The 20,745-nt window shown below is 39.9% G+C and overlaps 1 protein-coding gene across 13 annotated transcripts in view; it reads left to right on the top strand.

Moving 5' to 3' along the window:
- The window catches only part of LIMCH1 (LIM and calponin homology domains 1), a 339,876-nt gene that overhangs the window by 147,745 nt on the left and 171,386 nt on the right, over nucleotides 1–20,745 (top strand). For all 13 annotated transcript variants that reach the window (XM_054484468.2, XM_063663600.1, XM_063663601.1 and 10 more), the window contains exon 3: nucleotides 18,092–18,161. In XM_054484468.2, the coding sequence (XP_054340443.1) occupies nucleotides 18,092–18,161 (70 nt within the window). The remainder of the gene's footprint in view (nucleotides 1–18,091; nucleotides 18,162–20,745) is intronic.

Here is a 20,745-nt window from a genome sequence, read left to right on the forward strand (position 1 = left end):
TTAGATTCTTGTCATGATTTCAGCATGAGATGTGGTGTGTCACGGATGTGTCCTAGTCTTGTAGGACAGGTTGAGGGTTGATGGTGTAACTTTGTGTGGAGACATTTTATCACATGGAGGAATTGTTGGCTATCGACCATGTGCTGCATAGCACCAAATTAGGCACCAAGAGGCATAAAAACAGAATGTAAGACATGATCTTCAAAAGTTTTATGATGTGCTTGGGGACTGGACCCACACACACAGAGCAGTTAAGTTACAGTGTAAACCAGTGTACGAGTAAATGTACAACCAACGAAGATTTAATCTCCAAGATTTAATAAGAGGTTAAATGAGGATACTGTTATGTCGGGAGACAGTTAATTGGGGAGATATAATATTAATTGACTATTACTTAAGAATAGGTTGAGGGAAAGGGAAAATCATGTTTATAGAAAAAAACAAGTAGTTTTTTTCTTTCTTTATACTTTCATAACACTCTGCTCACAAAAATGTGTGGTTTTTGTCCCTCATAATGACCAATTCTCCAATACCAGCTGGTTTTCTTAAAGTTTAACTTAATCTCGACACTAACTGGAGATAATACAGACCACACAGGTTAAGGGCTCAGTCCCACAAGACTGCCCCCACCCCTCATTTAGATACTGGTTGCAAGTAACAGGTCCTCAGGTGACCCACAACTTCTGTCCACTTGGCTACAAATTGGAGGCTCTCATGGCCTCCTACTTGGGTTTGAATATTTATCAGAATGGCTCACAGAACTCCGGGGTACATCCGTGTGTTTATGGATTTATTCTAAAGGATCTGATAAGGGGTACACATGAACAGCCAAATGGAAGATGCAGAGGGGAAGGCGTGGGGCCAAGGGAATAGGGTTTTCATCCGTTTCTGGTTGGTCCAACCTCCCAGCACCTCCACACGCTCAGCAACCCAGTATATCTTCAGACTCTGTTTCAGGGATTTTTATGGAGGCTTTGTCACTTAGGCATGATTGGTTATTAGTTCCATTTCCAGCCTCTCTCCCCTTCCTGGAGGATGGGAGTGGGGCTAGAAGTTCCAAGCTTCTAATCGTAGCTCGGTCTTTCTGGTAACCAGCCTCCATTTAGGATCCTACCACGAGTCACCTCATTAGAGCAAAAGACACTTCTATCACCCAGGAAATTCCAAGGGATTAGGAGTTCTGCGTCAGCAACTGGGGTCAGAGACTAAATATCGGAGTAAAAATATGCACCTAGCATTCCTATTGTTCAGGAAATTACAAGGATTTTAGGGACTCTGTTCCAGGAGCTGGGGATGAAGACCAAAATATGAATTTCTTAATATAATTCACAGTGTCACAGCATCCTACACAGGGACAAAGGCAGGAGGGAAGGTTTGGAGTCAGGAATGAGTAGGCTGTGTTTGGCACATATAGAGGATAGGTGCCTGAAAGGGCAAGGACATCTCTTCCTTTATCCAACTGACCTTTATAAGAACCCACTTATGAGTGTGGTAAGTTACTGTAAAGATGAATGCATTATGCAATCAAATCATGTAATGGTGGTGGTGGTGGGAGGGGGGCGGGCAGCTGATTTGAAATCTAAATCCTGACTGTGTGGGATATAAATCTCAGATTCCCTTCAAGAAGCACATTTAGGTGGAGACCTGAATGAAGAGGAGAAATTATTCTCTTCTACCAGGAAAGAGGAAAGGGAAATGAAAGTTGGGAAGAAACATACTCTAGGGCTGAAAGAATAACATAATTGAAAACTCTACGACTGGAACAAGCTCTGTGTCTTGGAGGAATTGCAGGTAGACTTGTTTGGCCAAAAGGTAGAAAACCAGTGGGGGCAATGGTATGAGATCAGTGTGGATGGAGAGAAGTAGGGGGGTGAGATTGTGCAGGGCCTTGCAAGCCAGATAAGGATTTGGTGGTTTGAGTCCCAAGAGCAATGGAAATGAAGAGGATTTTGAAGAAATCAACAGCACCTGGTACAGTATAGTGATGAATGAAAGAAAAGACAAAAATAATTTTGCTGTTTCAGTTGAGTGGGGTCCTGATACAAGCCAGAAAGGCTCCTCTGTTTGTTGGAGAGGTCATGGTTTTAGTTTGGGCAGGTTGAGTTTGGGATATGGACAAGCCACCCAGGATCAGAGTCCTGTGGGCTGTTGGGGATGAGGGCCTGGCTCTTAGAGGTGAGACGATGCATTCAACTTGCTCAAGTTGGATTTGTGAGCCATTGTCAGACATCAGGGTTAAACTATGAGATATGGAAGCCTCTCTGAGGCCACATTAGGAAAGAGCTGCAGAATGAGCCCTCAGTTTGAGGAAGTCTCTATCCTGGGTCATGGGTGGGAGAAAGAGAAGCTCACAAAAGAGCTATCAGAGAGATGAGAGGAAACCCAGGAAACTGTGAGGTCATGGAAACCAAGAGGGCTAAGAAGACTTTTAAGAAGGTGGAGGTGACCTGTATTGTATGTCCCCAGTAGATATCAGTTTGAGCAAAACCTCAGAAAAGGCCTGCCTTGCTTGCAGAAGGAAGGACTGGAGACTTTTAACAATTAATACATATCTCTGGGAACTGCCAGTCAATTGATCATGATTCCACCTAACTGTTTTAGGTCTAGCTCATGTTTGTGTATCATTCCAACAGCTATTGTTAGAGAGCTTGTGTAATATAAAGTACACATGCAATCTTTTTCTGAAACATTGATAAAGAGATGAGATTAGTATGACCCAATGGCTGATTAGTAGAGCAACCATTCAACCTGTCATTCAAACTGAGACACTGTTCAGAGCGAAAGAGGGTATTAACCAGATGAAATGCTGGAACAAGTGGAACCTGGGACTGACCTCAGCTAACTGGGATATATGGACGCCCCAGTTATTGATGACTTTAGACTGGTCCCTACTGGTCACCATTGCTTTGTTCAGTATTCACAAACCAATCCCTTATTTAGGCCTCAGAGCAACCCCAGTGAACATAGATCTTCCAACCCCTCTTCTGTAGATGATTAGATGGAGACCCGAGGTGGTAGGGCACAATGTGTCTTTGCACTCTTTGTCTAGAGCTCTCTCTCTAACCCAGATGCTCGCTCCAATCTCAGCAAACTTGGGTCCTTTTTCCGTTACTGATTTTGGCCTTAGCAGACTGGGAAGAATTTGATAGGCTTTCTATGTAGGGTTCTCCCTTGTCCTTCTGCCAAATCACAATTGGCCACGCTGACTTGGCCTGTCTCCAGCTTTTTGGCACCAAGACTCATTAAGCCTTTAAGTTCAAGTGAGGACATTTCAACCCACTCCTTTTCTGAAAAAGATCTCCAGTGAAAAAGCTGCTTTTTGTTTGAAGATTGGCCTGGCTTAGGTGGGGGCTTAGGCAAGAATTGAGTATCCCCAACAGGCTTCTGTTAGAAAGATGAAAACAGATGGAGAACATGGAAGGTGAATTTGCAGGACTCATGGTGAGCAGAATGAGCCCCCAGTGTTGCCTCTTTTTTTGAATCCTCACCAAATAAATAGCCCTTGGCTCCTACTCAAAAGAGGGACTTTTAGCACAGTAGGGGTACTGTCTCTATTCAAACTGTTGGACATCAATTACAAAGTCTACTCTGGGAGCTCTTGTGTGCACTTGAGCATCTTGCCTTTGGAATATTCTCAAGCTCATCCATCTTTGTAAATATTCTGTTCATTAAAAATTATACGATCCTTGTCACTTCCTTTCGCCTAATACATAGTCTTATATGACCCAGACCCAGTAGGGCATTTACAGAGTTTGTTTTGAAGCTTCCTAGAAATGTGTTTGAAACTTATTTTAGCAGAATTGTCACTTGGAACCACTTCCCTCAACATGTGGCGATTCCCTCATCCTATTAATCTGCTCCTTAATAAATATTAAAGTTCTCCTGACTTGAATCTCAGGCTAATCTTTCTCCTCCTGAACAAATTTTTGACAGATTTTTTAGAATGATCAATTAATTTAAGAAAATATAACAACTGGTTTAAATTGGGCTTCTCGTGTGGTAGACGAGAAACTGGCCTAGCCCATTGCCTGCCTGTGGGGTTACATGCTGGATTAGGCTTTGCTTAGATTTAAGAGGATTTAGTAGCTCTAATTGTATTTCCTTAATAATCCATTTTTTGATTGTCTCTAATGGGCTGTCAGGCTTGGTGGGCTGGCTTCCCATGATGAAGTGTGCAAAATCTCTGCCTCACCTGTTCTGAATGTTCTGTTTGGTTACTCGAAGGAGTGGACTTTTTCTTAAATAGCCTACTAAGGACCCAGTTTATAAATGATTTTTTTTTTTTTTTTTTTGAGATGGAGTTTCATTCTTGCTGCCTAGGCTGGAGTGCACTGGCACGATCTCGGCTTGCTGCAACCTCTGCCTCCCGGGTCCAAGCGATTCTGCTGCCTCAGCCTCCTGAGTAGCTCGGATTACAGGCGTCTACCACCATGCCTGGCTAATTTTTGTATATTTAGTAGAGACGGGGTTTCGCCATGTTGGGCAGGCTGGTCTCGAACTTCTGCCCTCAGGTGATCTGCCCACCTTGGCCTCCCAAAGTGCTGGGATTACAGGTGTGAGCCACCACACCCGACCAAATGATTTCTTTAAAAAGTTAACTATGAAGAAATAGACTTCCTTCTTGGTATCAAGAGGAAGAAAGAGTGAATAAAAAGAAAAAGTGAAGACTGTATGTCTGAGTGATTAGCTGTAGTGCTTGCCCTTCCTTAAGCCACTGTAGACTCTCCTGGGAGGCTAACATTCCCAAACATGGCTTCATCGTGACTGGTGGCCTCTTCCCAGAAGACGGGATGTGATTCAAGTTCCTTTGCCTGGAATGTGGTGTCCCTCTCTCTGGGTGCAATGATTCTATTCAACTCGTCAGCCCTGTCCATTTGCACTGGTCACAGAGGTTGATATATTATTCCTACGATTCTCTTTGTTCTTCCCTGCTTTGTATTTTTCTTGCATTTGCTTCTAGCTACCTGCGGTGCTGTATTCCCTGTCCATTTCCATCTTCTTAAATCCCAAACACACTCAATGGGCACCTTTCCCTCCACCACAACATCCCCAGTGCTGCAACCTGAATTCAGTCCTCTGAGCACCCATGGCTGTGACAGCCATACATCCCGAAGTGGAGATGACAACCCTGATTTCAACTGCTGTCTCCCTCATTTCTCGTTTGAAGGAGAAATTTTGGCTGTGCCTAGAGCAAGTCATTTGTCTCACACATGGCACTACTCACGAAGTTGGATATTTTAACTTTCTATTAGATGATAAATTCCTTGAAGTACTGACAGTAACTCACCCGTCTTTGTATGCCTAATGGTGCTTGCACATGGCAGGTATGTAGTAAGCTTTTGAAGGGAGGATGGGAAGAAGAAAGATTATTTTAAAATTAATAGTTTTGAAATTATTGATATGTTTATAACTAACCAGTAAATGTGTAGTAAAATGCTACAGTTTTAACTCAGAATGGATCATGGATCATAGACATAAATGTAAGAGCTAAACCTACAAAACTCTTAGAATAAAACATGGCAGTAAATCTTTGTGACCTTGGATTAGGCAATCATTTTTTATATATAACATCAAAAATACAAGTGACAAGAAAAAATAAATAAACTGGACTATATCAAAATTAAAAACTTTTGTCCTGCAAATGATATCATCTCTCAACCCACAGAATGGGAAAAATATTTGCAAATCGTATATCTGATAAGAGGCTTGTATACAAAATATGTAAAGAGCTCTTATAACTCAGTAATAAAAAGATAACCCAATTTAAAAATGGACAAAATATCTGAATAGACATTTCTCCAAAGAAGCTACAAAAATGACTAGTAAGTACATAAAAAAGATGTTCAACATTGTTAGTCTTGAGAGAAATGCAAATCAAATCCACAATCACACCTACTAGGATGGCTATAATAAAAAAGGAAGACAGTAAGAAATGTGGCATGATGTGGAGAAATTAGAACTTTCATGCATTACTTGCAGGGTTGCAAAATGACGCAGCCATTTTGGAAAACAGTTTGGCAGTTCCTCAAAAGGTTAAACATTAAGTTACCATATGACCCAGCTGTTATACTCCTAAGTACATACCCAAGAGAAATGAAAACACACATCCACACAAAATCTTGTACTCAAATGTTCATAGCAGCATTATTCATAATAGCCAAAAAGTGGAAACACCCAAATGTCCACAGAGTGATGAATGGATAGATCAAATGTGGTATATCCTTGCAATGCAATATTATTTGGCCATAAAAAGGAATAAAGCATTGATGCATGCTACAACATGGATGAACCTTGGATGAACCTTAAAAACATGTTAAGTGAAAGAAACCAGTCATAAAAGACTACACATTATATAATTTCATTTATATAAATGTCCAGAATAGGCAAATCTATAGAGACAGAAGGCAGGTTAGTGGTTGTTTGGGGCTGGGGGTTGTGGGTGAGTAAGAGGGGAAGTGAAAACTAACTGGATTTGGGGCTTCTTCTAGTGGAAGGGAAACTAAAATTAGTTTGTAGTGATGGTTGCATAATCCTGTGAATGTACAAAAATATTGAATTCTACATTTTCAATGGGTAAACTGTATGTGAATTGTATCTCAAGTCATTAAAACACACACACCACACACACACACACACACACACACACAATGGGATTTAAATTTTTGGCTTCAAGATGTTTAAAAAGTCATCTAGAAGTCTCATTCCAAATATCATTTAGTTCATTTCTGATGTGCTAGGATCATATTGTAAAGTGCTGCTCATATTTTAGAACATCGTTGAAGAGAATGTTTCATAGATTGATGATATTTATACTGTCTACTGCAAAAGAGATATAAAGAAAATTACAAAAATAAAACTAAAAAAGGCACATTCATTAAGATCAGAAATAGTAACATCAGACAGAGAAAGGCCGTGGAATGGAGGAATGAGAAGATGTTATTACTTAAATACTACGTGGCTTTTGCATCACTTAAAACTCTTCTTCTGCCGCAGATGAAAAGGCTTTGCTTGCTGTTTGATGGTTTTCCTGCCGGAGCCTCTGGCCTCAAGAACGTATTCCCCAGTCCTCTGAATAAAGCTGCATTTTGTATTTCTGCTGCACGCCCAGTAAAGGAGAATAATGTGTGTTGCCCAAGGGGAGATGGCCATATTGTTTTCTCCTTGCCCCATTTGTGTGTCCCGTGGTACATCAAAAAAGAAGGACCCAGAGATTTTACTGCTTCCTTTGGAGCCAACCAGCTCCTAACTCTTCTTTAGAGAGGAACAGGGGGACTCCACTCATTCCCATCCCCTCTTTCACAAACCAACAGGAACTTCATGCAGTAATAACTGGCGGGAAGGAACTAAAAGCCTGTCCGATGATCCTTTCTCTGGTGTGGTTGCTTGAATCCAACTTTAGTCTTGGTCCTGAGAGAATGATTCATATATGATTAATGGGCCAGGTGTGGTGGCTTATGCCTGTAATCCCAGCACTTTGGGAGGCCAAGGCAGGCGGATCACCTGAAGTCAGGAGTTCAAGACCAGCCTGGCCAACGTGGCAAAACCCCATTTCTACTAAAAAATATGAAAAGTAGCTGGGTGTGGTGGTGCATGCCTGTAATCCCAGCTACTTGGGAGGCTGAGGCAGAAGAATCGCTTGTACTTGGGAGGTGGAGGTTCCAGTGAGCCGAGATCGTGCCACTGCATTCCAGCCTGGGTAATAGAGAAAGACTCCGTCTAAAAAAAAAAAAAAAAAAAAAAAAATTATTAACGACAACAAAAGTTGTAAATCGTTAGCAGGTCTAAAGTCCGTGATAGTTCCAAAACTGATGTTTTGAGTCCTTCCCAGTACTTTATAATGTTGCTCATTTCATTAACAATTCACTCAACAAACAAAAATCGAGGCCCTAACAAGGACTGGCCCTTATACTAGAGCTGGAGTCAGAGAGAGGACTAACCCTTTGCCTGATGAAGAAGCCAGAGAGTTTCTGTGATGTGTGATAAATAGGGAAGCCAAAGAGTGTTGGGACCCAGAGGTGGAAGGTACAGTCTCTACTTAAATGGTTCGGTGAGGAGGTAACATTTAAACTGGGTGTTGAAGGATGAATAGGAGTTTGCTAGGCCACAAAGGAGTGAGAGGAGGCCTGTGGGAAAGGCAGTTCAGGGGAGGAAGCAGTAAGTATGTGAAAGTGCCTAGCTATATGGAGACTTTGTATGCTCAGGGACAAAGGCTAGGACAAGTGCAAGGTGGCGCAGACTAGAGGTGAGAGGTAGGTATCAAGTCGGTTTGTGAACAATCTTGAATAGCATGGTAAGGACTTTAAACAGCATCCAGTGAGCAATAGGCAGCCAGCACAGTCTCTGTACAGAAGAGCAATGGGTTTGCTTTTTAGGCAATTACCTCTGGTGGCAACGGAGACTTGATTGCTTTCTGCTGTGCCCCAAATACAAATAGGCGAATAAAACACCACGCCTCCCAAGGAGCAGCAGAAATGCTTACTGCACCTATCTTGCTATGCCTGTCCTTAGTTTACATCCTTACTATGCACATCTACGTCTCAGAAGTTCTCTTCCAAGTTACTTGTTTAGAACTTGGAAGTTATTTCCCTATAGAAGCAATTCTCTTCACAAAGTCTTATGTAACCCAAACCACATTTGAGATTGTGTCAGCCCCACTGTTGAACCCAGCCTCTTGAGTGTGTCTGGGCTTAGCTGGTGTGGGGTAAACTTTTGATGACAAGATGTGGAGTGAATAGGAAGTAGATTCAGAATTCTCATGGCCACATTAGGAGCAGACTCCCCTTTCTCTGTAGCTATTGGCTTGTCCTCATCATCCTCAGGACGGCAAGTGAGGCTGGGGAGACGGGAGCCTTGAAAAGAGTTAAAGCCCAATTTTGGCAGAAAGCAGGGCCGGAGCCAGCTGTGGCTGCAGTGATCACGCAGCCGGGTCTGTCTTTGGAGCTTCTTTCTGCCTTTCCTTTGTCGGCATCCTCCCTTCCTTCCTCCCCGTCCCCAGCTTTTCTATTGCCTTCCGCCTGTCCAGAGACTACACCCATGGTGTCCTTCAGAAGGATTGGCATTGTCTCGTTCCCTCACTGCTGTTCTTTCATTGCTTCTAACCTAGCTTTAGCCACAGGCAGGATTCTCAGGAGGAGAAGTGAGCCAGTGATCAACACAGCCAATTTTCACCAGTGCGAGGGCTGCATTGAAATCTGCTTGGAGAAGACGATAATAATGCTGGCCATTGATGAAGTGTATATTGTACACCAGGCCTGTGCCAAGTGCATTACATGCATTGTTTTACTTATTCCACATCCTTAAGCTATGACTAGCAGTTATTTTTGTCTCCATTTGAAAGAGGAGGAAACTGAGGCTTGTGGATATCAAATGCGTAAATAACTTGTCTAGTGAGTTACAGGGCTAGGATTTGAACCCAGGTCCTTCTGTCTCCGGAGCTTACTGCTGCTCTTGGAATTTTATGGATCCCAATCCTGGAACTCTTTGTTCTGAGAACTTGCTAAAGAAGAGTTGGGAGCTGGCTGTGTATTCCACCCCAAGACTGGACACAGAAATCTTCAGAGCTGCATCACAGCAATTTCACCCTCTGAGTTTTCTCTCCACCCTCTTGATAGCAAACCCAGCAATAACTGGGTTTTAGCTGTGCAAAGGAAATACTAATTACAATCATTTAAACATAATTACTACATAGCACAATGATGATTGCATGTATCACTGCCTGTGTCAGAGTAACTTTAGTCTCCATTTTATGTAGTTACACTAAGATCTTTTCGTGTGTTGGTAGCTTTCATGGTTCATTGATCATATGTGTCATCCTAAGCTTGTAGCTTATAAAAACAGGGAGAGTCTTGAGTGGGAAAGGCAGTTTGGGGGTGATTGGGCTTGATTACCAGGTGAAGGCATTTGGAGGGCATCCTGCGGCACTTGGGAGCCTGGAAGTCCTTGGAAGAGGGAAGGATCCCGGCCAGAGCCAGGTTTTAGCAGTGGTCAGTTTGGGTGCAGTGGGCCTGTGGATTAGGATGGCAGAGACTGGTGGCTGGAGATTATCTGTAGAAATGCAAAAAGTGAAGCATCATAGAAAAGCACTCTCTTCAGATTTAGAAACCCGAGTTTATAATCCCAAATCTACCGCTTCGGAGCTCTGACCTCAGACATGTGCCTTCACCTCCCGGGGACAGTTCCTTTACTCCTTATCTAGATTATTTGATTTGATTTTTATGCCTTTTCTAGTTCCCAAAGTCCATAATTTCCAGACAGCAGGAATAGTTATGCAAAGGACAGACTGTAAAAGAGATTGGAAATGGATCAAAGCACTCTGAACATATTCAAATAATTGCTTTCTGTTCCTTCCCATGCTTACAGTATAGATGATTTTATTAGTGTTAGTATTTTAGCATTAAGAGGGATGTGATAGGCAAGAAGAGGTTTTATTTTTCCCCCTAGAAAATGTGGGAAAATAAAAATGGGTCCATTTGTTTACAGTATCCCAAATGATAGTTCTTCTTCCTTCTGCTGCCATCCCAGCAAGATCTGGAGAAAAGTGTGTGCCCAAGTGTTAAACTTCACATTCTGGAACAGGATTTTCTTGGGTACAGTTTGCCTGGGTATTGGAAAAAGGCCTACTGCAGAGATATAACAGTCAAGATAGTGCTAGATGCTGTAAGTAATAAACCCCTAAATCTCAGTGGTGTAACACTGTGGAAATGTATTTCCACTCTTGTATGGCCTAATGTTGGCAACAGGGAAGGATGGAGACAACTCTATTTTAGGCAGTTATTTAGGGACACCAGCTAATAGAGACTCCATCTTCAACATACAACTTCCGAGGACTTCTGGGTGTCAACATCTAACTAGTAAATATGGAGGAGAGAGAATGGAGAATTGTTTGAGAGGGTTTTTAGGGCCAGGCCTGCATGTGATAGAATTACTTCTGCCTGTGCTCCATTGGCCAGCACTCTATTATATAGCCACAGCAAATTGCAAAGGAGGCTGGGCAATAAAGTCCAGTGTGTGCCCAAGACAGCAGGAAGATAAGTATGGTAAGCAGTCTCTGCCACAGGTGCTGTATTAGAATACTAACAGCACTGCTGAGCCCCAGAAATACACAGGGTCAGGCTCAACTTCTTGGAATTCCAAATCTACAAAAACCTTCTAAAGCTCCTATGATCTCTTCTTAGGTGTGCTCCAGGCAAGTGGCTTAAGTGTGACCTATATTTCACACATTCTGAACCGTGCATAGCACCCCACAAGCATTTGGTAGATATTGATGGCAGCTTGCGTTCCAACACTCTTGTTCATTTGAAACTCCTCTGTTTCACATTTCACTTTTCCCTATATTTTAGTCAATTTTTCTTGATCTCAGAGGATTTGTTAATTTTCCTGGTTTTGCCTGGACAAGAAAGAACTCTTTTAAAATGACATCTGTAACAGGTTTATGGTCAAGGTTAAAGTGATCTCCTGCTTAGGTTCAAAAACAGATGCCATGTTATGTTAAATGAAAGTGCGTATACTTTCATCCAGGGTACATAGTCAAACCCAGAAAGTGATCAAGGAAACCACATAGAAAAACACTATTGAGCCAAATTAAAAGGGACACAAAGTGGGTAATTTTGTGATCATAGTTGCCTATTGCAGCTGTACAAACCAAGCTAATGAGATGATGATGTAATCTCTTGTTGCAAAGAATAAAGTGATTTCCTATGAGATTAAGCATGAACTTTCCAACCTTGTGTTTAAGATTTAGATGGCTCTTCTGTTCTTTCCGAAACTCTAGGATAATTATTAGAATTGAATTTCTGAGCTGAGTGACTTATAGAGTAAGCTCAATCCTTTTAAAATTTGCAATCCTTTAAGAATTTTAGGTTTAACGTTCACATTACAGTCTGATAACATATAAGCTGCCCATTGCAATAATTCCTAACGTCTAGATGGTCTCATAAGGTACCATTTTGTAGCACTATTCTTAGTGCTGTGCTCCTTGAAGAGCTACTATATGGACTGTTGGAAGAGTCTGTCTGAAACAGAACCTCTCTCTTCCAGAGTAGGGTTTTGAGGTTTTTGTTTGTTTGTTTGTTTTTTAAGTTGCAGGTGGAAAAAAAGTCATCACTTTGTATTTCATAATCATTAAATCATGATTGAGAGACTACTACATGCTGGATATTAGGGGTGCAAAGAGTTACTAAATGCAGTCTGTGGTTGAATTGGAACATTAGCATCATTCCTGGGTGTCTCAACAATTGTTTCTTTTTTGTTATTTATTTACTTTAAGTTCTGGAATACATGTGCAGAATGTGCAGGTTCGTTACATAGGTATACGTGTGCCATGGTGGTTTGCTGCACCTATTAACCCATCATCTAGGTTTTAAGCCCCACATACATTAGGTATTTGTCCTAATGCTCTGCCTCTTCTTGCCCCCCACCGCCTGATAGGCCCTGGTGTGTGGTGTTCCCCTCCCTGTGTCCATGTGTTCAAATTGTTCAACTCCTACTTATAAATGAGAACATGCGGTGTTTGGTTTTCTCTTCCTAGGTTAGTTTGGTGAGAATGATGGTTTCCAGCTTCATCCATGTCCCTGCAAAGGACATGGACACATTTTTTTTACGGCTGCATAGTAGTCCATGGTGTATATGTGCCACATTTTCTTTATCCAGTCTGTCATTGATGGTCATTTGGGTTGGTTCCAAGTCTTTGCTATTGTAAATAGTGCTGCAGTAAACATACGTATGCAGTATTCCATTTGAACAATTGTTTCTTAATCTTTTAAGAACTGTGTTCTATAGAATGTGTGCAAAGCATATCTTTAATTCACCTTCTCAAAAATTAAGATGGCCTTGAATTAGGATGTATGACAGTGAGACACGTATGTGCACCATTCTGGTCTTCCTGTGGGTTTTTAATCCACTAGTGAGCATACCCCACGAGGGGGAGACCTGGGGTCTTCCCTGCCTTTCTTCGTATCCCCAGAACCCAGCTTCAGACCAGACATCATGCATACCCAATAAATGCTTGTTAAGTACATGAAAGAACATATGGCATAGGCTTACTTGAAATGGGTTGCAGTGTGTTTCAGATTTAGAATGTAAAAGTTTAGTAGACACCATTTCATTTGTATCATAAAATTAACATTTATTTTTGATTACTCTCAGTGCCATTAACTTGTTTCATAATTAAGGATTATCCAAGATCATAGCTTTTCTTCCTGTTTCTAGTTGTTTCTCACCTGGTGTACGCTAGGCAAGCTATAGACATTTGTTGACTTGATTCATTTATGTGAGATTTTTATCTAAAGGTGGCCAGAGAAAGAGAACAAGCAAAACTTATTTTGTTTTTTAGCAACTGGCTAATAGGAACATCGAAACTAAAATAGCTTGCAGTTACCTAGCAAAAAGGGAAATGCTCAGTATAGTAAATGAATGAATTTGCAAGTTTCCATTTATCAAATGCTAGCAACAGACATCACTCCACTGGATTCTCACCCTAATCCTGAATAGGAGGCAAAGCTAATTTTAAATCCCCATTTTATGAAAGGGAAAACTGAGACCCTGATTAAGAAACCTTTCAGTAACTCATAGCTAACATGTAGGATTCAACTTTAAAACCTAGGCTACTGACTCCAAATTCACTGCCTCTTCCTCTTCATCAAGCTGAGTGTTATAAGTTATTGGTGATGTTTTATCTATGCTCTCTGATACCTTTGATTTTTAATAAGCAGAAATTTTCTATATGCATGTAGTTGTAACTTTATTTTTTGCCTATTTGCAAACAGTGATGTTTTAAAAATATAAATCAGATTATCTCAGTCTCTGTTTTACGAATATTCTTATGCTTCACATTGAACTTAAGATAAAAAATCTAGACGCCTTACCGGGGCCTGGATTTTGCTTACACCTTGGCCATCTTGTCCCAGACCTCTTCCTTCTACCCACTCTGCTCAGCTGCATTGGCCTTCTGGTTGTTCCTTGAATATACCAAGCCCACTCCTACCTCAAAGCGTTTCTGCTGACTGTTCAATCTGCCTGGAACTCTTGTCCTCCAGTCTCTCGTTGGCTAATTCCTTTGTATCATTCAACTTTTTTCTCAAATGTGACCTCCCTAGCAGCCTTCAGACCACACAGTTAGAGTACTACTGCATGGCCTATTATTGCACTTGTGTGCTATCTGAAATTTTCTTCTTATTTATTTACCTGTTTTCTGTTCCCCCCGCTGCCCCATCCCCTCACTGTACCATGATTACAAATTCCAAAGAACAAGAACTTTGCTTGTCTTGTTCACTGTTGCCCTTCCTGTGCCTAGAATAGTGGACAGCACATAGCAGGCACTTGATCAAGAATATTGGATAAACAGTAAATATCTGAAAATAGTTCCTTCTCATTGGCTCTTACATTTTTGACATTTTAAAATTTTCTTTATTTTTGTTTGTAGTTGTAGGTATATTTAGCAGAGAAGACATGGGATGGTACGAATGCCTAATAGTTTTGTTGTGTAGGATTATGCTAATTTTCCAGAAAATTCATCTTTTGATGAGTACGAAGATGATCCCCTACCAGACATGAGAGCAGACTACTTGTTAAGACCTTTAGCTGTATGTTTTGGGAACCACGGGCAGGAAGTTGGCATAGGGTTCTGCTGAGTGGAGATATTCCTCCAGGTGGATGACACCCTCCTTTCCTCTGGAATTTCTGGTGAGGAGGTTGCAGATCATCTGTAGATGGAACTTGGATCCTATGTGTCTTACACTTCACCAACAGACACTCTCTTCCATTTTCCTTTTATTTCCACCTGCTGTTGATATTATCCCATTGTATTTAGGTAGTATTTGTTTGGGTTTTTGATTTTTGTGTTTTGTTTTGAATTATGCTTTGATGACACATACTGAGGTTGGACTTTCTAAAGCACCAAACTATGTTATAAAATGGCCTAAGAGGTGAAAACTGTCCCAGCTGTGCTTCAGATTAGCTGTGCTCTCTGGGAAATCTTCACATCTGTTTGGGGTTCATTTTTTCTTCTGCAAAAATGGTGGGACACATACATGACCTATCTCTACAGGGCAGGACTTTTAGGAAATAATGCATCTCAGAAGTTATATAAATATAACATATCATCAGCATAATCACTTCAAAGCATGTCATCAATAAGTATTTACTGAAAATATTTATATTTTAACTTATATAGGACGACATAGTGGTTTTTAATAAAATTGCAAGTGAATATCCTTGACTCTTACTCAAAAAATCTCTCACACAAAAAATGTCCTTGATTTAACACAAAATACAAGATAAGCTAAGGTGTTGGGCATTTCAACAATGTGAATTCAATGTTATCTTTTATTGTTGTGTATTATAAACAGAACACAGGATTGGAGCCGTGTTTACCTGAAAAAAAAATACGGTAGTCTTAGTCTTGAAAGTGAACATTATGGCTTTTTATTTTTTAATTTATGGTAAAACATTGTGAGAGAGATCATAGTTTCTGCTTCTTTTAAGTAAGGCCTAGTGTTATAGGTCAGTTGATTGATAGATTGATTTTTTCCAATCTTCCCTTTATGTGATAGGGAAGATTCTGTCATATAAGTGTAATTTTTACAAAGGATGAATACCATGAAATATTAAAAACAGCTTAAAAATCTCAATATATATAAAAGAGGAGTTTTGGGGCCATGATTGCTAAAAATATTAATATAGTTCTTAGATATAGAGGACAAAAAGTGTACCTCTTTAAAAGATAATTTTAAAATAATGCATTTTGGGTAGGACATTTTGTTATTTTTTCTACTTTGCCTAATTAACAACAAAGCTCAGATCTCTGTCTGTCTGGTAGCAATGGTATTTCATCTTATTAGAAAAATCTAAAATTATTAGACAGAGTGGTTGATCTGCCAGCTCTGTAGTCATCAGTGGTCCACAGCTATTGAAAAGGGCATAGCTCCATATGTATGGATAAGGGGTCTCCAAGGTAAATTGTTCAACCTCCAAAATATATTGTTCAGTGAAAAACAAGGTGTAGGACAGTGTGTACTATATGCTACACATACATATTTTTAAATTCTATATATTTTTTATAAATTCTTCTCTGGAAAGTCTTTCAGGTTGCCTTCAGAGAGTAGGCTGGAGTCCTGTGGTACAAAGGTGACAGTGAGATATTTTACTGTATATCCTTTTGATGCTTTTGAGTTGTCAACAACTGTACAAAAATATTATCTTAAAATTCAGTTTAAAATGACACTATTAAAAACTAGTAAGAAAAGTAATGTATCTGAGAAAAGCAAAAGTAGTGAGAAAAAGAATTTTGTACATTTAAAAATGTGGCTTTGGAGATATCATATCTATCTGTGTATTTTAAACCAGAAGATTTGGGATATTTACACCACCTGAGAGAATGCGTTGATCTAAGAAATTTGGGTTCTGGGCCTGAGTGTGCTACTAACCAGCTCTGGGGAAGTCACTCAGACTTTAATTCAGACTTCACCAGGCCTCAATTTTCTGAACTATAAAATGAGAAGAGTTAATAAATTGCCTTCCAACTGGTAAAACCAATAATTCCAAAATAAGTTATAAAGAAACATTTTTAAAAGGTTAAATTTGTGGTTAAAAAATAAGTGCATTCATGAAAAGAGCAGCCAGCTTGGCTCTCCATGGGCAAAACAGCACTTGTGCACTCTGAGTACCGCCTCTTGGTGGCAGCATGTTGGAATTGCAGTGAAAATTACCGAGAACAGCCAATTAATCTTGCATGCAAAAATGGAATATCCTGTCTATCACAATCACTGTAGGGACATTTCTCAACATATGAATATATAGTGGTATCAAAGTCAAAGATAGTCTAAATTCAAGACTATTAAACCATTTGAAAAATTTTTGTTACTGATCTGTAGAAATCTGGCAAGTACAGGTTCTTTATAATTTGTTATAACCTTGGATTGCATGAATTTTAACAGAAGTCAGCAAACTTTTTCTATAAAGCATCAAATAGTAAAGATTGTATGCTTTGTGGCCCGTCAGGTCTCCATTGTAACTACTCAACTCTGCAGTTGTAGCACAAAAGTAGCCATAGACAATATGTAAATGAATGAGGATGGTTATATTCCTGTTCCAGTAAGACTTTATTTATAAGTACAGGTGTTGGACCAGATTTGGCTCGTGGACTGTAGTTTGTTGACCTCTCAATTATAATACACTCCTACCCTAAGTTTCTGTTTGCGCAGTATTCTGTTACCTAATTGCCTGATTCCCGAATGTGGAAATAACATTCTACATTCTACAGCCCCTTACCTTCAATCACTTATTTATGAATAACCTACTTTGCAAATACTACACTTTACCCAATTACTCCGATGCTAACCATATTTTAATTTTATAAGTTGCTTTCCTTGTTTCTCTTCACTCTGGATTTTTATGTCCTGAAAACAGGCAATGATAGTTGTTTCTCTTGCATTCCCTTGCTTGTGTAACCATTGTTATATAATTTCAATCTTTAGCTGAAAATCTTTTGCTCAAATATCTTTTGTACCTGGGGACTCTTGGTTAGCCTTGTTTAAAATCTTCAGAATATGATTGGCTAACCTCTTATTAAACATATTCTTCCCTTTTTAAACTGAAGCTCAACCACATTGTAAAAGCCACTCTTCTCAAAGAGCAAGTAGGGTCTGACTTAGAATTTGTCTTGGCAAATCATTTGTAAAGATAGATACTGGTCTTTGAATTTAGTGCATCCCTGGAGAGACCCATGTCTTAGCCAGGAAAATTGGCAACAAGCCTCACCTGAGTTGTAATACCTGGCTCCAGTTCCAGATAATTCCCTCACAACCTCAGTCCAACTCTCCCCCTTGTCCTTTTCCTTGAAGCCCTCCTCAGTCTCTATATTTTCTCCTCTCTCAACATTTCTAAATTCTAAAACTTCACCTGCCATGGACCAACTTGATATTGGCAAAGCTCTTCACTTATATGCATGAAGGCTGATAGATTATTGAGATTTACTACATGCTTTAAATTCACTGCTTTTCCTATCCAGCAATTTAGCTGTAGCCCCGGATAAAGGTGATTTGTGTGATCCATCTTGCTTTATGTCTCACTTGACATTCTGCCTTTTTCATGACAGGTTGCTGAATGCTATAAAGCCAGGACTTGTTAAAAAGATCAATAGATTGCCTACCCCCATTGCAGGACTGGTGAGTATGTGGAATTGAGATTTATTTTCCAATATTCCTTTGCTCTAACCTAGGGGTCATGACAGTACCATTTATTACAGTTCTCTCCTGCAATATATATTCCACTTGAATGAGAACGCATTGAATCCATTAAACGAAGAGGTCACTTAAAATGAAAGATTGCAGTCATGCCTAAATGGCATGTTAATCTTTGTGTTTTTTTCCATGAGTGATAAGGACCTTCATTCTCAAAGAGCTAAATTTGTTTTGGGGTGAGAGGCTGATAATTAGGTTGACCCTTGGGGGGAGGAATGTGATTTTAATTACATTTTCTCATTTCAGTTCATCACTGCATTCCTCTAGAATGGAGGGTGGGGGAGGTAGAGAGAAAGAGAATTTTAAGAGAAAACAATAGTTTTATAATAAATTGCTGTTTTCAATATTATAATCTACTTGGGTTGAAATACCACAATTGTAGACCAACTATTCTGAAGACATACTGGGGCACTAAGGTGGTCTAACGTCATCTGGAGAACTGTTTAAGCAGAATCCTTGTGCTTCTGAACCTATCCACATAAAATCTAAAACTTACATGTTCGTATGTGGTTAGAAGCAGAATTTTACTAATTTAAATTGCTTCATCGATGTTGCCTTTGTGTAGAAAAAGGAAAGGAGTAGAAGATCAGGAAGACAATCAAATCTTAGTTTTGGAAGCAATTGGCATATGTGTGCGTGCGTGCACGCGCACACACACACACACACACAGAGCGAGGAAGTATGTAGCTCGGTAATGACTCACTGATTGTTTCCATTGTGATCGCCTTCTGCGCATGTGGTTTTGCAGAAAGCAATGAGAAGAATGTCAAGAATTTAAGCAGGATCCTACGTAGACCTTACTGATTGTTGTTAAAAAGCTTCTTAGCCATATCACGATGACTAATTGAAATTAGATGTGACAAAAAACCAATTGTGTTTGAGAATTGTGGGGGGTCCTTGTAGGAAGGTACATGGTTTCAGCAAGTTGAATGAAATAGATGTTTTCTTTAAGAACTGCTATTTCTGTGGGTGCATTTTATTCCCCATATTGGTTGGTAGTGAGCTGGTGATTAGTCGTTAAAAATCTTTCTATTTTTGTTCTTCAGAATCATGTAACCAAGTAAGTTCATATCGAGATAGATACATATATTTGGAAGGAATATATTTGAATAGTTCAAATATATGAGTATATGAGTAAATAATATATGAATAAATAATATATGAGTATTATATATCAATGTATACATATATCAATTATTTTAAAACATTTAGTAAATTCACCTCTTCCAAACGTTAAAGCCAAGGTCTTAATGATCCTGATGAACATCTGTTTGTCCCTAAGCCTATGGCAACTCTGGATCTTGGAGCTCTGGGGTTTAATGTTATAGAAGCAAAATTTGCAGCATAAAACTAAGGAAGGCCCCAGGAAAATCCAGATGAGGAGAAACAAGTCGCTCCCAGTCCAGCAGCTAAAGAGAAAAGGGTTTCAAAACCTCAATTTAAAATGGAAATCATAAATAATTTTAGTAAAATTAACTGTTAGGGGCACATGCATTTGTCTTTATATGATTTCCTATCATGGATCAAATGTTGTTTCTCACATATTGCCTCTGTCTTAGAGCATTTGGGTCACTTGATACAAGAAGGCAAGGTGACCTCATCTTCTTTCCTTCTATTTATGTTCTTAACTAGTATTCCTCTACTTTCTTTTTTCATTTGGATTTCCTTTTCACTTTGTCCTTGCTATCACTTTTTTTTTTGCCCCTTTTCAATGAACACCTCCCCTACTTACCGTCACCCTATATCAGTTATATTTTCTTTACTAATTTATTATCTTTAGTCCAAAAAAATACTTTCTTAAGTAAAGTCACCTACTAACGCATTCACTAGTGACTCCTGAATCTACAAATCTGGTCAAACTCTTTTCCTTTGCTCCAGTTGCCTTCAGATCAACATTTCCACAAAAACCAGAGCACTTGTGGCCCTGGTGGGAAACAGATCGCCATCCTGCAACCCCCTGTTATGTTCATGTACTTCCAGGGTTCTCATGTCATGCCTGTGCCTCCCTATCTATGCTCATGTTCTTGTCTGTGTCCATGACTTCAGCTCTCCATGATATTGACCCAAAGCAGCATTTCTCATCAAGTACTCTCTCCTGAACTCCAGACCTCATGTTCTGTCTATTGGACAGTTTCATCTGGGTATCCTACTGGCACCTCAAACTTAACATATTCACATGAGACTTGAATCACCAGTCCCGTGCACCTATTTCCCAATGTCAGTGAAGGCATCATAGACATGCAGTTGCACCAGTTCAGCTATCAAAGAATTCTCCCATTTGTCTACTTGTCTGCATTTCCTTGGCCACTGCCCCAGAGCAGGCCATCCTCATCTCTTGCCTGGACGATAATAGTTGACTCACAGTTCCGCAAACACTCTTCACTCCCATGAATGATGCCTTTTCTTGTGATATGTGCTATTCATTGAATGCTTTCCTCCTGCTCTTCTTGACAAAATTATATTTCTCTATCAAGATCTAACACAGACTAACACATCTTTTAAGTTAAAA

This window comes from Pongo pygmaeus, chromosome 3 (assembly GCF_028885625.2).
Source record: "Pongo pygmaeus isolate AG05252 chromosome 3, NHGRI_mPonPyg2-v2.0_pri, whole genome shotgun sequence".
Lineage (NCBI taxonomy): Eukaryota > Metazoa > Chordata > Mammalia > Primates > Hominidae > Pongo > Pongo pygmaeus.